The 22,920-nt window shown below is 43.3% G+C and overlaps 1 protein-coding gene across 1 annotated transcript in view; it reads left to right on the top strand.

Annotated features, from left to right (window-relative positions):
* The window catches only part of SLC38A6 (solute carrier family 38 member 6), a 67,852-nt gene that overhangs the window by 21,888 nt on the left and 23,044 nt on the right, over positions 1 to 22,920 (top strand). Inside the window, exons 6-9 of the mRNA XM_044272823.1 lie at positions 15,188 to 15,266; positions 15,967 to 16,049; positions 16,510 to 16,568; positions 21,956 to 22,021. Of these exons, the coding sequence (XP_044128758.1) occupies positions 15,188 to 15,266; positions 15,967 to 16,049; positions 16,510 to 16,568; positions 21,956 to 22,021 (287 nt within the window). The remainder of the gene's footprint in view (positions 1 to 15,187; positions 15,267 to 15,966; positions 16,050 to 16,509; positions 16,569 to 21,955; positions 22,022 to 22,920) is intronic.

Here is a 22,920-nt window from a genome sequence, read left to right as displayed (position 1 = left end):
ATTTTCAGAGCAGGAATTATATATATATTATGCAGTTGTGCATATCTTCTAATAGGTCTTCTTCTCTTAACCGTTAGTCTGCTCTTCCCTCCCCTGAGAGATCTTTCCTCCGTCCCCTAGTAGACGTGATGAAGTCAGACATCATCAATCCAGGCTTGTTTCTCAGAGCAGATGTTGCATAATGGATCCTAGGTCATGTGGTCACTTGACCTTGCAGAAGCAATATGTCCTAGTGCCCGGCCATTTGGTTATGGGTTACGACGCGTAAATACATCAGTTGCAAAAACCACATGGAGATGGCACAGACGGGCCTGATATTTCGTAGCTCATTTTCCTAGTCTCAGAGGACTACAATTTATCAGCTAGATTCCATCCTTTGTGTATTTTAAGTGCTGCAACCATTTTACCATTGGGATCTGCTCATCTGTCAAATTGTCAAAAACCATATTCGGGCATTTTTTTCTGGGAGAGATTAAAAACAATATGGCCACAATCCTAGTTCCTGTAAAAGTTATCACACTGCTAACTAATCTGCCTTGATATGGAAATTGGAGATTAATTACTTGATAAGTAAGTGATCTGGGGGTTACAATTTCTCATTGTGGAGAGCCTCCAATAGGCATAAGGAGTCTTGTAGGCCATGTAGTTCTCCTCTGGGAAAAGGTGTGCAAATTAGTTCTCTTTCCAAAGAAGAAAATAAAGATGTGCCTCTGCTGCCAGCTATCCTGTAAGGCAATAGTTCACCTTTAAACAGTCCTTGATACATAATTTAGGATTTTAGCTAAGCTAAAACCTCTTCTGCAGACAGCTTTTTTGCTGGTGATTGCCCCTCATCAGAGCAGAGAGAAGTGGCTTACAAAGGCTTCTCACCCAGCTAAGGCTACTTTCACACTAGCGTTCGTCGGTCCGCTCGTGAGCTCCGTTTGAAGGGGCTCACGAGCGGACCCGAACGCAGCCGTCCAGCCCTGATGCAGTCTGAATGGAGCGGATCCGCTCAGACTGCATCAGTCTGGCGGCGTTCAGCCTCCGCTCCGCTCGCCTCCGCACGGACAGGCGGACAGCTGAACGCTGCTTGCAGCGTTCGGGTGTCCGCCTGGCCGTGCGGATCCGTCCAGACTTACAATGTAAGTCAATGGGGACGGATCCGTTTGAAGATGCCACAATATGGCTCAATCTTCAGGCGGATCCGTCCCCCATTGACTTTACATTGAAAGTCTGGACGGATCCGTACGAGGCTATTTTCACACTTAGCTGTTATATGCTAAAATAATGCAGACGGATCCGTACTGAACGGAGCCTCCGTCTGCATTATTATGATCGGATCCGTTCAGAACGGATCCGATCGAACGCTAGTGTGAAAGTAGCCTAAGTAACTTCTTTCTGTTCTGACCTAATGAGAGACAATCACCCAAACAGCTGTCCGCAGATGAGGTACTGGTTTGGCTATAACCCTAGGTTATGTCTCAAGGTCTGTTTAAAAGGTCAAACATTGATTTTATAGCAGGGATGCTCAACCTGCGGCCCTCCAGCTGTTGTAAAACTACAACTCCCACCATGCCCTGCTGTAGGCTGATGGCTGTAAGCTGTTCGGGCATGCTGGGAGTTGTAGTTTTGCAACAGCTGGAGGGCCGCAGGTTGAGCATGCCTGATTTATAGGATAGCAACCTTCCTGCTGGTGGCAGAGGAACAGCTTTGCATTTGATATTCACGAAATGCTTATTGACAGTGAGTTGCAATGGTAATTTGGTTTTCCACTATCAAATATGGCAATAGCTGAAAATAATTTGCAAACCATTTTTCACATGTGACAATTAAAAGGGTATGCCCACCATTACAATTATTTTGTTTTGTATTTTAAAAATAAAGAACGTGTGCAATTAGGGCTGCAGCTATCGACTATCTTTGTAATCTAGTATTCTATTGATTAATCCAACGATTAATCGAGTACTCTAATAACAAAAAACGAATTAAAAGAATGTTTTTATTTATAAAAACTCATTAGCTCCCCATGCCCTCAGCCCCCCCCCAGTGCCACTCTCTCCCCGTTCTAGTCATGTCCCCAGCGCCAGTGGAATAAAATACTTACCTCTCCTGTAGGGGCTCCGCTCCACAGCTCGTCCATCTTCTGTCAGGAGGACAGTGCGGTGCGGGCCGGCCGGCGACCGGTAATAGCAATCGCTTCACTCCTGCTCCGTGGTCACATGACACAAACGAATCCTTGATGCAAAAAATTAGCATCGAGGATATTTTTATGTCTCGTTACTTTATTCAATAGAGTAATCGTTTCAGCTCTATTTGCAAATTTCCTGTAATTTTCTTTCTTCATCTCCTGTGTAATCCTGTGCGTCTCCCATGGTTACAGATTACAATCAAAACTCTGATCCTGCAGTCATACTGCCTTCCATCTGCACCCCACTTATTTAATTCTCTTAAGTGAGGGGGCATTCACATGACCGTATCCATTTTGCGTTCCACAAATTGCGGATCCGTAAAGAACATGGAGACTGTGTGCATTCCGTATTTTGAAGATCAACACGTCTCGCCCTTTGTTAGAAATGCATGTTTTTTTTTGTCTGCAAAATGGACAAGAATAGGACATGTTCTATATAATATATTTTTATTATTTTTTTGCGGGATGGTGGAACGGAGATACGGATGAGGACGGCACATGGCGTGTTGTGCACATCTTTTGCCGCCCCATTGAAATGAATGAGCCTGCACCCGATACACATAAAATACAGATCGGATGTGGACCGGAAAATACGGTCTTGTGAATGCCCCCTTAAAGATAAAGAGCACAGAGTGGGTATGACTGCGGGATCCGACTACATGGGGTTTGATTGTAATCTGTACTATGGAGACACATGGGAACTCGACACAAAATTAAATTTGTAATCCGCACTTTTTACAAAGTTGCATTATTTTCTATTTGAAATACTTTGTAACCATGTTTAATTGTTAGAGAATTGTATACCTTGTATCCCTCAGTTATATACACTCTTCTTGATCCTCCATTTGGACAAATGTGTGACTTTAAGTGCAAATTCAGTAGACCATGTAATACCATTTATGAACGTTTGTAGCAAAAAGGAAGCCAAACACCTTTACAGCTGGCATTTAGTTTCTGGCTCCTTTCGATGGAGACGGAAAAGGCAAATCTCCCAGACCATGCATGCTTCCATTAGTTCCGCTGTATAAACACATGTTCTGAAACTCATTGTTTATAGCAGTTTCTCAACACTATCCTTAAGAAACCTCCTTCCAGTCCCCATTTGTAAGCTACCAAAAGTGGAATTGTGCTAGTCCAGGAGGTGCTTTTCCTTTTAATCCTGCTGGTGGACGTATCGATGGCAGGTGAGATAGGGATGCACACAGTGGTGTCAATAATTGACATACCCTTCAGAAGATTGAACTCTTGTCCATATTGTTTTATTTTATTCACTTATATAGCGCTACTATATTCCGCAGCACTTTACAGACATTAGCATCCAACTGTCCCCAATGGGGCTCACAATCTAAGGTCCCTATGTGGGAGAACCCCGGAGGAAACCCACGCAAACACAGGGAGAACCTACAGACTCCATGCAGATGTTGTCCTTGGTCGGATTCGAACCTAGGACCCCAGCGCTACAGGGCACCTGTGCTAACCACTGAGCTATTACTATTGGTGCATATGAGGGAGTCCCTGCTTTCTATTACCCACGGCAGAGAAGGGCTGCACAGAGCCGCTCCTGAGGACTTAGTATTAGGGCTGATTCACACGACCGTGATTGGTCCATGTATTGGCCGCATCTCCAAGACCGACCACGGCTCCCCTGACCCGAACTGACTGCATCATATTACTAGTTCAATGATCCAATCAGTTTATATCTGATCGGACGTCTATTGCAGTATACTCACATCATGTGAGCGCAGTACAATAGCCCTGCGATCAGCATAAAGACTGATGCATTCAATTCAGGTCAGCATGTGTAAAGGCGGCCTAAAGGCTGTATTACACTGGCTAATATTTTGCATGAATATGTTTGCATGAACGCTCGTTAGCGATCATCTTGGAGTGTAATACTGCTGCCGATCATGGGGCATGGCAGATTTTTAAGCATGCTTAAAAATCCGTGCTTGCCGGCGGCAGATTGTGCCGTCTAATAGCAATCTGCCGCCGACAAAGCACTAGACAGCATGGGGATGAGCGATGGCATAGTGATCGCTGCTCCTCATGCTGCAGAAGAGATCACTGCATTTAACAGCAGCAATCTCCTCTGCTAGCAAGCAAGCGATTGCCGGGAGGGACAATCGTTTGCTGATCTGCCTGTCTAATACAGGCTTATCTGGTGTGGTATGTTCAGCAGCCGTTTATGGTTGGTTAAAACTGCATCTCTTCTGCTACATGTGAATATAATCTTATCCCTGGGTTGTGTCTGGTGTTGCATTTTAGCCCTGTTGACCAAGGCTGACCCGCAATAGCAAACACAACCCCAGGACAAGAGTGGCGCTGTTTCTGGAAAAACCATGAAGGCACTAGAGTGGCACTGCACTGCTAAATTGTGCTTGTTTTGTGGCGCATGTTGCAGTTTTGCGCTAGTCATAGTTGGGGTCCATTCACACCTACTGCTTGGGGTAAAAAAATATAAAAATTGCAACACAACCCCTTGTTGAAACCCTGCTTTTACATTTCGGTGCATTAAAATACTGCTCGTCCTTGATTTTAGACATCTATATTTCTGTTACGTAGAATTTGATTTTCTAAACCCACAGAAATCTGTTGAGTTACTCCTGCACCACTTACAACACATGTGTATGGAAAAATGCGGATTTCAGCAGGCGAGGATTATATGTTCCCGCTCCGTTGGTTTTGATTGCCATTTCTTAATGACTGATATACAGCCTGCACTCTGCTAGTGACGCCAGGGTTTAAAATAGCCCTTACTTCAGACCGGGGCCGTACCCCTGTGTCACCGCTGGAGTGTAAACTGCTGGGTTAGCGCAATTTGTCTGCCTTTGATTCAACGTTCCTTTATGGCCACTGCGCTGTTAACCCTATTGAATCATAGCTCCTATTAATCATTACTGGACACACATCCTTCACGTTACCCTGAATCTGTAAAATGCACCTTATGTTTCTGCCGGTAGAAGAACAGGGTTAATAATCTCTCCTTGCAAAATCGCTGACACCCAATTAACACCTTACTCGCTAAATTTGTTAAATACATTGCAGACCTTTCCTTACCCCCACAACCTTTCTCTATAGGAAACCCGATACTCTCGGCTTTCACTGTCGGGCTGTGTTGACCACAAGATCTGTAGTGTAGCCTTGGGTGTATGTTGGTGTTTGAAGCATTATTTGGTTGCAGCAGGGGTTGTATTTGCTGCCTTTCTGTGCTATTTCTATGCGAATCCAGTTTTGAGCTGAATTTGTTATAGTGTAATAATAATGTCATCACTGCTCTGAAAATTATTTCTAGCAGTTGTGATTGAGCTACTGAGGCTGACCCTTCTCAAGGCTACAATTGTATCCAGTTTAGGCAATCTTCCATGAGCTTAATGCACCAGGAACTCATAATTCCTCTTCTGATACATTTTATCATTGTAGAAAACTATCTTTCAATTAGTACAATTAGCTTGCAGTTGATTCCCTGGACTGGATATAGTATTAAATGGAGCCTCCAGTTATAAAAGAACTTTCTATAAACGAATAATACGTGAGTGAATAGAAGAAACTTTGTAATATATCCTATTAAAAGAAAATCTGCTTCTACCAGTCTTCTTTGAGCTTTTAACATGTCTGTGGAGAGAGGAGGCTGCTCGATGCACACAAACTGCAGCTTTGCTATACTTAGGACTTTTGTCTCTACTACATCTAGTAAGGTAAGGCTCGGTCACTGTTCAGATGAGGTAATCACTTACTAGCCTCCATATCCTTCCATAGACTTTTGTGTGCTAGGCTGGAGACCAAGACAGGAACTAATAGAGATAGGAGGCCGAGTGAAGGGAAAGAGAAGGAAAACAGCATGAAAAACCCAGGAGGAAACCTAATTCTTTAATAAGATATATTACAAAGTTTCTAAAACTCACCTGTACTAATTTCTAAAAACTTGTTTATAGCTGAAAGTACACTTTAACCCTTTGACAACCAGTACATGTACAGCGAAAGTCATCGCTTTCAAAATGGCTGCTAGATGTCTGCTCTTTCACACAGCAGACACCCAGGGCTAATATCTGTGATCGGCAGACATCTAACCGCTCAGATGTTGTGATCAAATGTGACTACGGCATCTGAGAGAGGAAATCCTGGGAGCGCTGCGCTCCCAGGGCCTGAAACAATGCTGATTGGGGGAGCCATTGCTTGTCTCTGAAAGCCCTGGGCTTTTAAAGGTATGGTTCCTATGGAGCTCTGCAGGTGGCAGGGCTCCATAAGAACATGGGAAATCAGCAATTCAATGCAATGTATTGTAGAAGCAATCTAATGCTTGCTTATAGTTACTAGTTAGTTGAATAAAAAATAAAAAAAAGTTTAAATGTTTAAAAAAAATAAAATAAAAATATATAGAACTATTAAATATAAAAAGGTATTTATCCTGTATTGTGAACGCTGTAACTGGAAAAAAAAAAGGTTGATTCCTCATTTTTTTTGGGGGGGTTTTTCACTTCAACAAAATTTTATAAGAAGTGATCAAAAAGTCACACACACTCCAAGGTGGTCGCAATTTTTTTTCAGTATTAAAACTCAAGAAAAACTATATAAATGTGGTATCGATGTAATCGCAGTTACCTGGATAAATAAGGTAACAGGTCAGTTCTACCGCGTAGGCAATGCCGTGAAAACAAAACCCATAAAACTGTAGTGGAATTGCATTTTATTTCCAATTACAATCCATTTGGATTTTTTTTCTAACTTCCCACTAAATCATATGCAATATTAAATGGAGCCATTAGAAAGTACAACTTGTCCTGCAAAAACAAGGCCTTGTACAGCTATGTGAATGGAAACATTTTAAAAAAAGTTGTGGATCTATGAAGGAGTAAAAAAAATAATAATGGAAATGCAGAATCAGTGAGTGGTCGAGCGGCGCACGGTGAAGTGATAAACTACTTTATCCCTCCTAGTAAAACTTTCGGCAGGGCATAGTCTACATGTACTGTAACATCGGGGCCTTAGTTTAGTAAGGCTACTTTCACACTTGCGTTGTTAATTCCGGTATTGAGATCCGGCTGAGGATCTCAATCTTGGAATTAAACGTATCCGTTTTGATTTTGCACATCAGGATGCATCCGTTCCGTTAGAATGCGGTTGTGTGAAATCAAAACGGAAGAAAATGGATCCGTCACTAAATTTAAAAGTCAATGGGTGACTTATTTTTTATTTTTTTTTAGGCTCCAAAAAAAATAAATAAATTGATCATTCACTATTGACTTACATTGTTACATGTTGCTATGAGTTACTACTTTTGCGCACTTTTGAACTTGCGATAGTAAATCACCCCTGCTGTCACAGCTTTGGATAGCTATGATCAGGCGGAGGAAACTTGATGCTTTACTTTGGAAATGCACTTGATTGTGTGATGAAAGAAGGATGAAGAGACATACATTGTCAGTGAGCTAATTAGGGCTATGCCTGTCCTGTAGAGGTGATGCCACACTGCCATCTGCTGGACAGAGATGCGGATGTGCCACTAAAAAGAACATGAGAGAGCACGGTTCAGCATGCATATATGGATTGTGCCATTTCTAAATAAAGAAATGCTATATATTTATTTTTATTTTTTTCCTTCTTGGCATCGAAAACAGGGAAATAATATATTAACTGTATATTATAGAAGTAATAAATAGTGAGAATGCAGGACGTAATCTATTACTGTTGTGGTTGAATATTGTGTTTGTGTGATCGTTAATTAAAGGGGATGTGGAGTGGGTAAATACTGATGACATCCTCAGGATAGGTCCTCAATATCATACTGACGGGGGTCTGACTCTCGGCACGCTCGCGGATCAGCTGTTTGTAGCGGCGCGTGTTATTTCACGCATCTCGCTTGCAGAGGCGGTGGTGTTGTAATTACACTGCGCCACTTCTGCAAGCGAGACGATACGCAGTGTACTGGTGGGGGTGCCTGGAGTCGGACCCCCTCTGATCTGATATTGAGGATGGGTGATCAGAATTTACCCACCGAGCAACCCCAAGGAGTATTCTCGCTACAACTGGCATATTACTGGGATTTCGGTATCTGTGCCGACTTAACCCCCCAAATAGCTAATGAGATGAGACCATGGTGCTGGGAAAGCACTGCGCCACTTTGGCTTCCCAGGAGTTTTTTTTGTTTTTTCATAAGACACAGTGGTGGGACTCCCTGCAATCAGACATTGATTTCCTATCCTAGTGGTCTGTAGTGAGAAAACCTCTTTAACCCTTTCCTCGCCAAGCAATATTATTTCTGTTTTTGCATCATCATTTCTTCTTCCTCCCTTCCCCACAACTTTATTTAATTTTTTTTTCGAGGGCTTTTTTTTTTTTTTTTTCTGGATAAGTTGGGCTTTCTAATGCCACCATTTAATATTGCATAGGATGTAGTGGGAAGCTGAAAACATTTTCGAAAGGGTGAAACTGGGGAAAAAACCAAAAAAAAAACACCACAGTTTTATGGGTTTCATTTTTACCGTGTTTCCTATGCAGTAAAACTGATTTTTGTTTCCTTTGTTCTATGGGTCAATACGATTACAAGGTCACCACATTTATATAGTTTGTACTGTGTTTTAATACTTTGGACATTTTGTTTTTCTTTGCATCACTATATTCAGACCCCCCATAACTTTTTTTTTTATTTATTTATGTCTACGGAGCTGGGTGGGTGATCTGTATTTTTAATTTGATATTATTTTGGAGTGTGTATGACTTCTTGATCTTTTTAAAAACTTTTTTTTTTTTTTTTCACTTATTTTAAGTCTCCTAGGGAACTTTAACATACGATCATCTGATTGCTTCTCCAATAGACTGCACTGATTTAACACTGCAGCCTATGGGAGAGTCACTGTGTTCAGGGCCTGATAGGAACTTCACTATGGCAGACCCTGGAGCCTTCAGAAGGCCCGAAGCTGTCATAGCAACCGAACGGCTCCCGCAATCTCAGCACTCCGGGGAAAAGACTGCTAAGATACTATTACCTTGGCGTCTATGGGGTTAAAAGTCAGTACTCAGCATATAACAGCAGGCACCCACTCTATTCCTCTTTGGGCGCTGTCTTTAAAGACCTGACATCTGCTGTATATTTACAGCGGCTGGTTGGGAACGGGGTTAATGTGACCTCTCCTGACACGTCTGTTTTAGTGACTTCATGCATTCCCCATGTAATAACAATTCTGGAGCATCTATTCTTGTGACTCTATGTTGTGCCATTCCTCTGTTATCCCTGCTAGAAGTTATGAATTGCTGGCGGTGCGTCCCCGCACAGTCTGACACTGGCAGCACTGATTGGATCATGTCAGACAGGGATGACCGTGCAGGGACACACCCACAACTGGTAACAACCAGCTGGACCTTCACTGTAAACTGCTAGCAATTCATTCTTAATTTCTAGCAGGAATAATAAAGGAATGGCACATCATAGAGTCATAAGAATAGGTGCTCCAGAATAGTTATTACACGGGGAATGCAAGTAGTTACTGAGACCTGTCAGGAGAGGGGACGGGTCCTCTTTATTGTAGCGTTCAGAGTAGAATAGATTCTTTTTGCTTTCCCAGGGATGGCAGAAAGGATAAAAAAAATAAAAAGATTTCATACAAGTGAAAACTGTACAATATCTAAAGGATTTTTTGCAGTTCTGTGTGCAGCCCGATGATGCTGCCATATAGCGCTGGATGCTCCAGATGACGCAGTACTTCTGAGAAGTGAATACTTCCGTAGTGGAGCATCTAAAGGAAGGCATATGGACCCACACTGTATGGGTGCCGGATAATGAGGCCTTGGTATCGAGTATATTAAAATGACAGGCACACTTCCAAAGCAGGTTGTGCATGGCATCTTTGCTGGGCGTCTTTCACTGCTAGGGTCCCTCACCCATAGAATGTATCTAGTCATAGGAAGTCCATTACTTTGCGGAGAAGGAGAGAATCTGACACATTCTGTCCTCACCATACTTGCCCTACAAATGTTTATTATATAAATGAAAGAATCCCAAAGCTGCAGGATAAACAGGCGACTTCCTCCCATAGTGCATCTGTTTGTTTAGTGATGGCTAATTAATCCTCTAAGTAGCTGACAGTCTCCCCCCAAGTGCTGAAAGTCTGATTGTCTCCTTAATTCAGTGTAAACACTCCACATTCCCTCTAGTACCCGGCTACAAACACACAGCAGAGCATGAAGACTAGATTAGCGAATTGTGGAAATCCAAGGGAAGTGAACTGAGAAAATGCAAAGCACAGAATATTCTCCCCCCACCTCAATTTTTTTTAAAATAAAAATAAAATCTTGCAAACATTGTGGCTGAGAATGTAGCAGACCATTCCATCAGGAGAGCCCTGATAAATGGTGAGGGCTTGGAAGGGGTCGTCTCATAACAGACAACCCATGTAATACCAGGGCCCTTAGGGTGCCAAGACTGCCAGCAAACAGCTGATTTTCAGGGGGAGATGCCGCTGGTTTATTTCCCCTGCAGCGGGCACTACAGGGACATGCAGTCATTCAGTTGAATTGCCATCCAAAGGATATATGGAGGGACCCCTTGCATGTTTATACCCTAATAGGGCATGTACACAGAGGTGTTCTCGTAGGGTGTGACCACATGCAGCCAAGCCATGGCAACCCGCAGCAACCAAAGGGAGCAGGAGTTTTCCACGGATGAGCGTGACTTGGCTGAACACCGCGATCATACCGTGTGTGGTCGCATCCATAAAGGTGTTATCAGACTCTTTGTAACTGATAACCTATCCTCTGGGTGTCAATGGAATGGGGCTGAGCCTAGGCCACGTGACCTATGGTCGTGACGTCACTGGTCTAGGGAGAGCGGTAAGAAGGTCCCAGCGGTCGCAGGAGCCCCACTGATCAGTTGCTGATGACCTATCCTCGGGATATATCCCACTTAGCCCAGAACGCCGTACATGTACGGCGGGGGAGGCATTGCCAGAATGCATTCCGCCGTACATGCACGGCGGGATGATGGGCGGGCACCGGAGCGACAATAGGTCATCAGTTATAAAAGCTTTGGTTAACCCCTTTAAGTGTCCCTCAAATTACGGCCTCCTACCTGACCGGACACCAAGTGTGGAAAGGCAGATACTCTCTGGGGACGTTCCTGTGTGCACCGTAACAATACTGTCCAATGCTATAAGTCTCCTCACACTGATTAAGGTGCTCTCTCCCTAAGGAGAGTTAGTTCTCCCCTGACCCGGACACAGGCCTCCTACCCGGTTAAGCCAGTACTCTCTGCTCTGCACTGATGAGGGGCAATCACCCTGAAACAGCTGCCTGCAGATGAGGTGCTGGCTTATTTAATATACAAGTCATGTCTCAAGGCTTATTTTAAGAGCTAAACATTGACTTATAGGATAGCTGCCTTACATCTGGTGGCATTAGAGGCAGAGCTTGTTAAGAGCTCATTTGCATCCCTTCCCTCCCAGAAATCCAGAGGAGCATGTATGGCCTATAAGCCTCCTCACACTGAACCTAAGGAGAGTTAGTTCCTCCCTAATACTGTCCAATGTACTGTAGCGTCTTTCTACTAATAATGTTGAGTGGGAGATTGCAACTGGGGCGACACATTAAGGCTAGGTTCACATGTCTAGGTGCATAGCCAAACCACAAAAAAAAATGAAAAAAGCGAAGTGCCACAATTGTGCAATATGATTATTTACTACGATTACTTCCTTAGGTTTTGTTTTATGTATTTCCAGTTGGGTAAGAGTTGAGTGCGAGGTCCCAGAGAAGGGAGTCCAGTTATTCCTGCTCATAATCACCTGTAACTCTATATTATTTAGTTAGCTGATCTGCTCCCCGCACCAGAGCGATGAGGACGCTGGCAGAGCTGCTGAGCCGCGCTCAGGCCCCATATGGCAGTGGGATATTTCCAAGTGTGAGAGATTCTCCATTATTCAGGAATATCTCATTTTTTCCATTGACCCAGCAACTGCTTTTACTTGACCTTCCTGTAGTTATCAGGAATTTAACATTCAAATAAGTCACATTTCACATAAAATAACATTCTCAGGTTTCTCCTTTCCTTCAACTTCTAATGAATATTACTTTTAGGAAAACATAATTAAAATGCTCTTACATTAGGGTAAAGCATAATGGATCCTTTTGTGAAGCTCGGAGAGAAGATGTAGAAACTTATCTGTAAGGCCTCATGCACACGACCGTATGCGGTCCGCAAAAAAATTGATCCGCAAAAAATACGGATGACATCCATGTGCATTCCGTATTTTGTGGAACGGAGCAGCTGGCCCCTAATAGAACAGTTCCGCAAAAAAATAGAACATGTCCTATTCTTTTTTTTTTGCGGAACGGAAATACGGACATACGGAAACTGAATGCACACTGAGTACCTTCCGCATAGGTTCGTGTGCATGAGGCCATTCACACGTCTGCAAAATGGTTCCGCAATTTTTCGGAACAGGGGCCCGAATGTGCTTTGCGGATCTGCGCTTCCGTTCCGCAAAAAAAAAATAGAACATGTCCTATTCTTGTCCGCAATTGCGGACAAGAAAAGTTATTTTTTATGAGAGTGGCGGCGATGTGCGGTCCGCAAAATGCGGAACACACATTGCCGGTGTCCATGTTTCGCAGATCCGCAAAACACATACGGACGTGTGAATGGACCCTAATTCTGTGAGTCATTTGGTCCAGTCAAAAAGGCATATACTATATGGCCACCATTACAGCGGTTGTCACAGATTAGATGACTTGCAGATCAGCCTATGGGGTATTCTCAGGGGCGTACACACACCCCATTGCGCCCCGCAGCAAAACTTCCTAGTATGCATGCTTCAATCACTCCCAGGAAACACAGAATTTGACAGAATTTCTGTCAAATTTACAAGTTGAGTTTTTTTTTAATTATTATTTTTTTTTAATTGAAAGTGGAAGAGACTAAAGCTTATTAACTAAAAATTATTTAATAAAATAAAATCGCCCCTCCCTCTGGCTCACTTTATCCAACTTCTATGTTGGTGCTTCATAAATAAGGCGCTCATTCTCAACTATTTTCTCAATGTATTTACAACAGACAGCTAGTATAAATACATAGAGCTTCCCTTTATACAGTATAACACTGGCTGCCTGCGGCCACCACTAGGGGGAGCTCAGTGCGTAGGAATTTATACAGTTACCATTTTTATCAGTGAAAGCTGTAAATCTGAACTGAGCGCCATCTATTGGTGGCTGCCTGAAAATGCAGTAAATCTGTCAGGAACAAGACAAGCAGTTCAATGCTGGGTCTTATAACAGTGGTGTGGTATGTCTCTATGGTAGGTAGGACTCTTGGTAGTTGTACTGTATGTTTTTATCTATGTGCTATATTAGTGGCTGGTGTACCCATCCCCGCTCGGATCTCTTATTTACTTGGATGTTGGATCCAGCTCATCTGTGCATTACACTGACAGGCGGTTGACTTAATTGAGCTCCATGTGATGCAGCGACAGTGCAGAAAAACTAGAATTGCTGGCTGCGGCCTTTAGGGTTAACAGATGATTGGTTCATGTTCTAAGGGGTTTTCCAAACCAGAAGTAGGAATAACTAGACAAGCTACCACCTACCTGTAGGGGGCTATCTTGTACCATGTCCAACCCTTTCTCCCAGAAAAACCCTTTAAAGGTTGTTGAGAGTATTGATGATCTGTCCTCCACTGATCAGCTGTTTGTCGAGGTTGCGGCCTCCTCACAGCATCGCAAGCACAGTGCCATACATTGTATAGTGGTTGTGCTTGGTATTGCAGCCCAGGACCATTCACTTAAATGGGATCGAGCTGCACCTAGGCCTAGGAAGAGAGTGCAGCGCTAACAAAAGCACAGCATCTTCAAACAAGCTTTAAAGGGATTTTCCCACAACTGACTTTTCTGCAGATAGGCAAAACAATTTGTATCACTGGGGGCACCATGATCACTAAAATGGGGGTCCCGAACCCTTGTCCCGTTTACCTACAAGACACTCAGCCCCATAAATCTTAATTAGAGCAGCAGGGCCACCCATTCAAACTTCTCCTTAGGGTCCATTCACACGTCCGCAAAATGGGTCCGCATCCGTTCCGCAATTTTGCGGAACAGGTGCGGACCCATACATTTTTAATGGGGCCGGAATGTGCTGTCCGCATCCGCACTTCCAGATCCCCACTTCCGTTACGCAATAAAATAGAACATGTCCTATTCTCATCCGCAATTCCAGACTAGTAAAGGCACTTTCTATGAGAGTGCCGGCGATGTGCGGTCCGCAAAATGCGGAACGCACATTGCCGGTGTCTGTGTTTTGCAGATCCGCAAAACGCATATGGACGTGTTAATGGACCCTTACTGCTTTACTGCAGGGAGTTAGGACCCCGATTCATGTGATCAGTAGCTCACAATTATTCATTGCTTACTATTGTATACCAGCCAGCGTGCATATTATCCTAGGGCGGAGAGGGAGTAGTGTTTGGTACTTTATGTGGCACCACACCAGATTTATGCTTACACTGTGTCCTTTTTTAATTGTTTTTAACCTAATACCGAGTGTGTAATAAAATTGGCATATTTTGAATCAGTTATTTTGTCAGTGGCCTATACACATCACTTTTTTTTTTTTTTTTTCCTTCTTCTGCAAATTCACATAATTCCGGTATTCTTTTCTGGCATCGGAACAGAATACTGGAATAGCCAGATCCAGCATATTCTAGACACCACCAGGTGTCCATCAGGTTTCCACATGGATACTGGTATACGGACGGATAAAATACTGCAGATGTTGAACCTAAATTAAGCTGGCCTCAAACTGCATCAAAAACTGCAAACTGAAATAACCTGAAAATATCTTGGTGTGGAAATTCACCTTTTATACATTTTATGTCATATTTGAGAAAAGGGAAGAACTATTGTGTCCAGACTCTGTGTGCACCATGGTTTGCTCTAATTTTACACCAATAGAAGTTACTATTCATGATCCCTAATGTCTCTATAAACTCAAGTGTATGTGAAATGTTTGACCTTCACCCATTTATTTTTGCATTTATTGCAGCAATGTCATCCTACCTGTTCATTATCAAATCTGAGTTACCAGCCGCTATCGCCGGGTTCTTGGCCGGTGACCACAGTGGGTGAGTGCTTCCAGTAGGCAAGCATTATATTTTATAAAGACTTTCCCCATAAAAAAAAATAAAAAAATCGCTTTTATCACAAAAATATGTTGTTTTTACATCACCACACCTGACAGCAAAGGAAATGCTCCGATTCCTGTTCGCCACACATGGAAACTGATGTGACGGACTTTCGATGCGTATTCCACAAGAAATGATAATGCAATGTGTGTGAATTGGGCTTTCAAAGCATCTCGACATGTGGAAAAAAATATGTATGCCAGTTTCAGGAAATACGGTGGGCAGCATGCCTATTATCTTACAGATTCATTTTTCCATTACGCTGCTCGTTTTCAGGAGTTACGACCACCGCTGTATCGCAGATCGGGACGGGAGCTGCTGCACATACGTGCTTGTGCGCGCTTTCAGGGTCCCGACCACCAGAGAGACCGGCACTGTTTCCTATAGTGTTCAAGCACGACCACCACTGCTGGATTGCAGGGTGGTCATAACCATGGAAACGAGCAGTGTATCATATGATGGAAAAATGAATCCAGCCAGCAAAGGAGGCAATATGGACAATCACAATACATTAGTAAGTGCCTTGTATTACCTTTCTCTACATGATCAATGCCACTTGCTGAAGTGACACAACCCTTTACGCATATAGGGGCTGTGCTCGTTTTAATATCCAGTAGTAAAATGTATAAATCTGTTTCAGGGCCTGGTACCTGGATGGTAGATGGCTGTTAATAATTACAGCTGTGTGCGTTGTACTCCCATTGGCGCTGCTCCCCAAAATAGGTAAGGAAAAAGAAAAAAAATCTACGGATGAGGGGAAACAGTCCCCTCTTAATAGGCTGGCAAGGGATAGCAAAGGAAAGGGGCCCCGGTAGAAAGTCATTAGACCCTATTTCATATGGGATATTTTAATTTGTTTCAGTCAGGGGGCCTGGCTTGTTAAGCCATTACTTAGGTTGCAGTAGTATGTTGTCTGCTATACAAAAATAAAATCTTTACAGGAGAACATTAAAGGGCAGCTTTTACTTATGGCATTCCATTAGCGGTAAAGCTCGTCCTAATTCGGCCCTACAAAAACGACATGAATGATCTGTGACAGGCACTGGGAAAGGCTGTTATTTTGAGCTTTAAGCTCCAGATACCACGCACTGTAAAATAAAACATGCCAGAAATGTAAAACCTTAGCTCTGCATTAAGATCAGGTTCCATATAAATTGCTTTTTATTTTACTGTTATTTTACAGGCTTTCTTGGCTACACAAGTAGTTTGTCATTTTTCTTTATGGTCTACTTTGCCATTGTGGTAAGTCCTTAAAATAACTCTTTCGGGGGGCTTAAGTGGCCGAAATGACTTGCTCCCTTTTCACTTCTTTAATGAGTCCGTGCTGAATGGAACTTTTTTTTCCTTTTCTCCTAATGTATTTTTATCACCTACACGTCTTGGATTGAGTTTTAGGTCACTGTGGTTTGAGGAGAAAAATAATATGCACAAATAAAATTTCCTAAATCAAGTTTTAGGAAGTCTTTCAGATTTTAATATACCCGTAGAGGACAAATATATAATTTCATACCTTGCAAAAATAGAAGGGGGAAAGTTCTGACTTGGGTCGTACCCAACTGTGTCACCTTTTAAAAGGAGTTGTGTAGCACCCATATGATGGCCTGAATGCTGTGATCTGAGGTGTGAAATTGTACGAGGGGACGATGCAGCGGGCTTCTCCCATTACAGTTGTGTCTGTACATAAAAAGACGAGATTTTGTAAATCCCATCTAAAGGTATGTACTTTGGTCTTAGTTGTCCATGCACGCTTATTTTTGGATCTGAAGAATCCATCATCTGTATTGACCCATCCCCAAGGAGCATTGGTAGATGTGTAGGGGTATAAAAAAAAGTTTTACGCACGGGTCTGCGCTTCCGGAGGGTGCAGCAAATTTGTGGTCATGAATTTATTGCATCCTCTGGCTGCCCTAGGTTGAATGGTGTGAATAGACATGTGTCTGGCCTTCTGGCCGCCCTTGCAATGCTTCCTTTTCATACCTCTTCTGAAAAGTGGCATTAGGTCCAAAAACTCGCAAATTTCACCACGCAACATTTGCGACTTTTCCATGCCAGAATTCTGGTGTTTCCACCAAGTGATCAGTGAGTAATATACATTACTCGGGCATGTTAGATGGGTATCAGTGGGCACCTAGGAGTAGACCCCAACCAGCGTTTTGAACAAGTCAAGTCCTAATGGGCTTTTATGTATTTATTTTTTAAATTGGAGATGATGGCTAGGGCCCACCCTCCGTGTCCTTAGGGGTCTATTTGCATATTGGATTAAAAGTGACTTTAGGGCCGATGCAGCAATAGGTTTGCACAATAAAAGGTAGCGTTTTAATACTTTATGTTTTATAAAGCCCTACCCACCATTATGCTAGGTTACTTATAGAGAATCTTGCAGACTGACTCCCTCTATAAGGAATGCGTGCCAGCGACCTCCCAATCCAACCTTTTGCATAGACACATAGCTGTAGTTCACCTGATTAAAACGCTGTTTTTCTTTTGTTGATCGGAGGCTCCGTTCCCGAGTTATATTTTCCGTAATATGCAAATTAGGCCTTTAGTGCAATTTAAGGAGCCAGCACCCAAGCTCCACTCCTTCCTGTGGTCAGCCCCTTCCTCACTTCTTTGATTGACAGGGCCAGGCAGTGACAAAGCGGCCAGGGAGGGCCTCGCCACAGAAATGGGCGGAGGTTGTGTGCAACACAAACAATGGTAACGCCCTCATTGCACCAAAGGCCTAATTTGCATATTATAAAAAATTTGCATAACCTGGGAATGGAGCCTCAGATTAAGGCCTCATGCACACGAACGTATTTTGTTTCTGTGTCAGTTCCGTTTTTTGTTTTTTTTTGCGGATAGGATGCAAACCCAATTATTTCAATGGGTCCGCAAAAAATGCGGACAGCACACTGTGTGCTATCCGCATCCGTATGTCCGTTCCGCAGCCCACGCAAAAAAAGTAGTGCATGTCCTATTTTTTTCTAGTTGGCGAACAAGGATACAATGGATCCGCAAAAATAATGATTCCGCAAAAAAAAAAACTGATGCCATATGGATGTCATCCGTTTTTTGGGCGGACCGCAAAACACATACGGTCGTGTGCATGAGGCCTAAGAAAAGAATAACCGCTTTTTAATCTGGTGAACCACAGCTACGTGTCTATGCAAATAGTTAGATAGGGAGGTCACTGGCTATGCACTTTTAATAGAGGTCAGCTGAGTGCTCATTTGGCGGACAGCTGTTCCTCCCAACCCTCTGATGCACATGCCAAGCATGCAAGTGTTGTGCCTGAGGAAAGGGAAGAAAATGTTCCAAGACTCCTTTTGGCAGTGACTTATTTCCCCTGAGAACCTAAGGACTGGGCATGTCGTATTCCATCTGCCCAATCCTTCTTTTCCTAGACATCAGCATTTGGGAGAATGTCAGGATGCCCCCTACACATTCGAGGGTTGGTCATCCCTGCTCACATGTATTCCATAGATTAGTAGTTTTGAGTTAACCGTAATTTAAAGCACAGGGGACAGTCAATTTATATAGCTTTTTTTTTTTTTATAATTTTTTTTTTTGGGGGGGGGGGGTTACATTTTTGTATGATTTTCCGCTGCCATTTCTAAATGACCTCTCACACTCCTGTCTGAAAAAAAGGGAGTAGATCCCAGCACATTTATACTGGGTACCGCCTGCTACTGTGTATAAACCATAGTGTAACTGGGAATACAGTGAGCACTATGTGCAGCTGCGTAATACAACCACAATGGGTCATTTATGGTGCTATCCTTTCAGCTTTTCAATATGGGTTTAATTATGTGTAATGTAGATATTCCTGCACAGTGATTTTTTTATTTTTTTATGTGGTCATATCCGATACAAAAATGCACTTGCACATCTGGAGGATTGGGCCACCCTTCCTGCCGGGTGGTTCTCAGTAGGACGTAGCATGCCATGTCCGCTTTCCAGACAGATTAGATGGCTGACTTGGATGTGAAACCTCAGTGTGGATATTATTAGGACGTTCACGTCACTTTGTGTCTGGTTGAATCACTAGAAGGTGTCTGGGGGTGTCAGGGTGTTTTGCAGCCTGGCTTGTAAATTGGGAGCCCATATTTCAATAGGATGAGCTTCCACAGAAAAAATATCTAAGTTTTCTATACCGCTATCATCTCCAGGAAAATATTTTTTTACAAGCTGAAAATAAAGATGACTTGAAGCTTGTCCTTCTGGAAATTTTAGAATTTCAAAAATTTTTCAAAACCTCAACACCCCCCTCTTCTACATCAGGGGTTTCTTTAGACTTTTTGTAATATAATTAACCAGAAGTATAAGCAAAAGGTCTGGTGTTTGTGTGAGTAGAAGAGAATTGTTTACATCTGTACAGCGTGTGGATGGAGCTTTTTCAAGACCTTGAAGGAACCGTGTTATCGTTGCCAGGATGAAATTTTGCTTGCGCTGTTCAGCCCACACCTCGGGGAACATGACAAAAGCCAAATTTTTGGGATTTCATTATTTACCAAGCAATCAATCAGTAAACCGTTTTGTAGAGCGCTAAAAAAAATTCTATGGACATGCCAAAAATCTGGTATATCCATGACCCCAGAGAAATGGGCCGGACCACCAAGACTCGCACTGATGGTTGCAGCACTCATCTTGACGGTTCCTCCTGCCTCAGCTGTAAGGAAGGATGGATGTACTTCTCTACTGGCTCTGAATATTGCTGGCTGTTCTAAATTGGAATAATTGTGTCCTCTGTGTATTTTTGTGGTGCTGCATGATGATTTCCATTTCAGTACTCTTTTCCACAAGGCTCCTTAGATTCATACACGTGTCTTGATTCATTCTTGTGTTGGCTTGTGTGTTATTTCACAAGCCATACATGAATGTCCACCATAGGTCAGAAATTCTGGGCTGATTAGTTTCATAATACCTATTCTTACAGTGGTTGGAGTTCCTTTTTAGTATTATATTTTACAGAATATCCCCTACCTCGTCCCTTCACCACATAATGCATATGGATTTATATTGTTATTACACCACAATTGAGTTCAATAACTTGATATGCACCCTGTTTGGGGCACATCATGGTGGCATAAGATTTTGCACCTTTTTGGAGGTTTGACACCTATCCTTTTTTCTAATATGTTTTTATTTTCTGATTACAGATTTATTTGTTCTATTTCCTAAATATGATTGAGGGCGGCCATCTTGCCTGTGCTGTTGTCAGCATTTAGAAAGCATTTAAAGAATTTCTTTACGGCAGCCCCATGGGCCATAGACACAATGGTCAGGAGGGGACCTCATTGACTTCTATGGGAGAGTCTTCTAGGCATGCTGTGTGACCTGTGCAGAGGTCATTGTACAGGGAAAGAAGAGATCAGATTTAAGATTACAAAAAAATATTTAAAAACATAAAAATGTGATTTAAAGGCCATGTACACCTTTGGGGCAATTTTATATCATGAATGTTGGGCATTTAAAGAGGACCTTTCACTACAATAAAAAAATCTAAACTAAGCATACAGACATGGAGAGCGGCGCTCAGGGATCTCCCTGCACTTACTATTATCTCTGGGCGCCGCTCCGGTATCTTCAGATTTTCGGCTCAACTGGGTGGAGCCTGCCGGCGTCTCCTTCTCCGAGGCTGGAGCGCTGGCCAATCGCAGCGCTCAGCTCATAGCCTGAGAGAAAAAAAACCTCTCAGGCTATGAGCTGAGCGCTGCGATTGGCCAGCGCTCCAGCCTGGGAGAAGGAGACCGCGGCAGGCTCCACCCAGTTGAGCTGAAAATATGAAGATACCAGAGCCTATACCGGGAGAACGGAGTGGCGCCCAGGGATAATAGTAAGTGCAGGGAGATCCCTGGGCGCCGCTCTACATGTCTGTATGCTTAGTTTAGATTTTTTTATTGTAGTGAAAGGTCCTCTTTAAGTAGAAGCAGCAATGGTGATTTCCTCATCTCAAACAATTTTTATTGAAACAAAAGCCAACACCAGTGCTGGGTACACCTCCGCAAAATGTCACTGTCTCAATAACTTGTCATGTGGCCTTGAGCAGCCCGGGGGGATACTGATATGGCATCCTTCCAATTATAAATTGACTGAAGAGGCAGGTGAATTAGTCATTTCAAGGTGATCTAGTGCAGTGTTTTCCAACCAGTGTGCCTCCAGCTGTTGCAAAACTACAACTCCCAGCATGCCTGGACAGCCTTTGGCTGTGCGGGCATGCTGGGAGTTGTAGTTTTGCAACAGCTGGAGGCACACTGGTTGGGAAACACTGATCTAGTGCATATACAAAATAACAGCAGGAAACTTTCTAAGCACTGACAGCAGGGGCATGGCGGTACATGACCCAACAAGTGTAATAGGTTTCTTGTCTGCACTGAAAATGTATGCTTCTGTATTGAACGTTAATGGCTGCAAGATTGGGTATATCTGATCAGATGAGCCACTGCAAGCAGTATTGCCTGTTTGCATGCAAAGTTGCTCACTTTTTAGTACTGCTGCATCTGATCAGATAAACGTATGCGTGACATTTCCATGTGTTCACATGCATTACCTCTGATATATTTGAGCAGGTTATGACTCCTTGATTGTGGTCTCTTTATTTCTAACCACGCTTTCCAGATCCTAATACCTGTCTGTTTGGTTTTCAGGTTGTGATAAAAAAATGGTACATTCCGTGCCCTCTTCCTGTGAATCATACTTTGGCATACACGGAGGTAAGATTGCGCCTGTAGATTGGCAGATAGAGATATTGAAATAGGTTGGAACTGAAGGGGACAGAACCATGGTTAACCTAATCCATCAGAAACATTGACCGCTCAGCTGCCGTTGACCCACTTTGACGGTATATACTGCAGAACAAGGCTAACTGCCTTTTAGGAGCCACAGGGACAACTAGCTGCAATCGGGAACTTCAGCCAAGGAAGCATAGAAGCATGTTCCGCCGCCAATCGGATGTAAACCCTACTCCTCCAAACCCAACCCTGATTGTAAAATTCTATATCTTGTTCTCTAGGGAACACCAGATTAGGGCTGCAGTAAACGATTATTTTAGAAATCGAGTATTCTGTTGATTATTTTTTTACGATTAATCAAGTAATCTAATAAGAAAAAATGAATTAAGACTATTTTCCTTTATAAACACTCATTAGACCCCCTACCATCAGTCCCCAACACCCTCGTTCCCCCCTTGTGCGATCAGCCCAAGTACATCAGCTCCACTGTCTCCAGTGCCATCAGCTCCACTGTCTCCAGTGCCATCAGCTCCACTGTCTCCAGTGCCATCAGCTCCACTGTCTCCAGTGCCATCAGCTCCACTGTCTCCAGTGCCATCAGCTCCACTGTCTCCAGTGCCATCAGCTCCACTGTCTCCAGTGCCTTCAGCTCCTCCACCCCAGAGCCATCAGCTCTCTCCCCCTTGTTCCAGCAACTCTTCCCCCCGCTCCTCCTGACAACCAGAGTGCACAGCGTCATTGGTTGATATGACACTGTGCACTCCGGGCCCCCGGGCCTTAGTCGCACCAACCTACCTTTCCTACATCGTTCCGCGCTGCTCTGTGCCTGACCTAACACAGCACATGTAAGAAGGTCAGTGCAGCGCGGGACCATGGACGTG

This window comes from Bufo gargarizans, chromosome 11 (assembly GCF_014858855.1).
Source record: "Bufo gargarizans isolate SCDJY-AF-19 chromosome 11, ASM1485885v1, whole genome shotgun sequence".
NCBI classification, from domain to species: domain Eukaryota; kingdom Metazoa; phylum Chordata; class Amphibia; order Anura; family Bufonidae; genus Bufo; species Bufo gargarizans.
The sequence above is the reverse complement of the archived record's forward strand: the minus strand, read 5'-3'. Positions and strand labels throughout refer to the sequence as shown.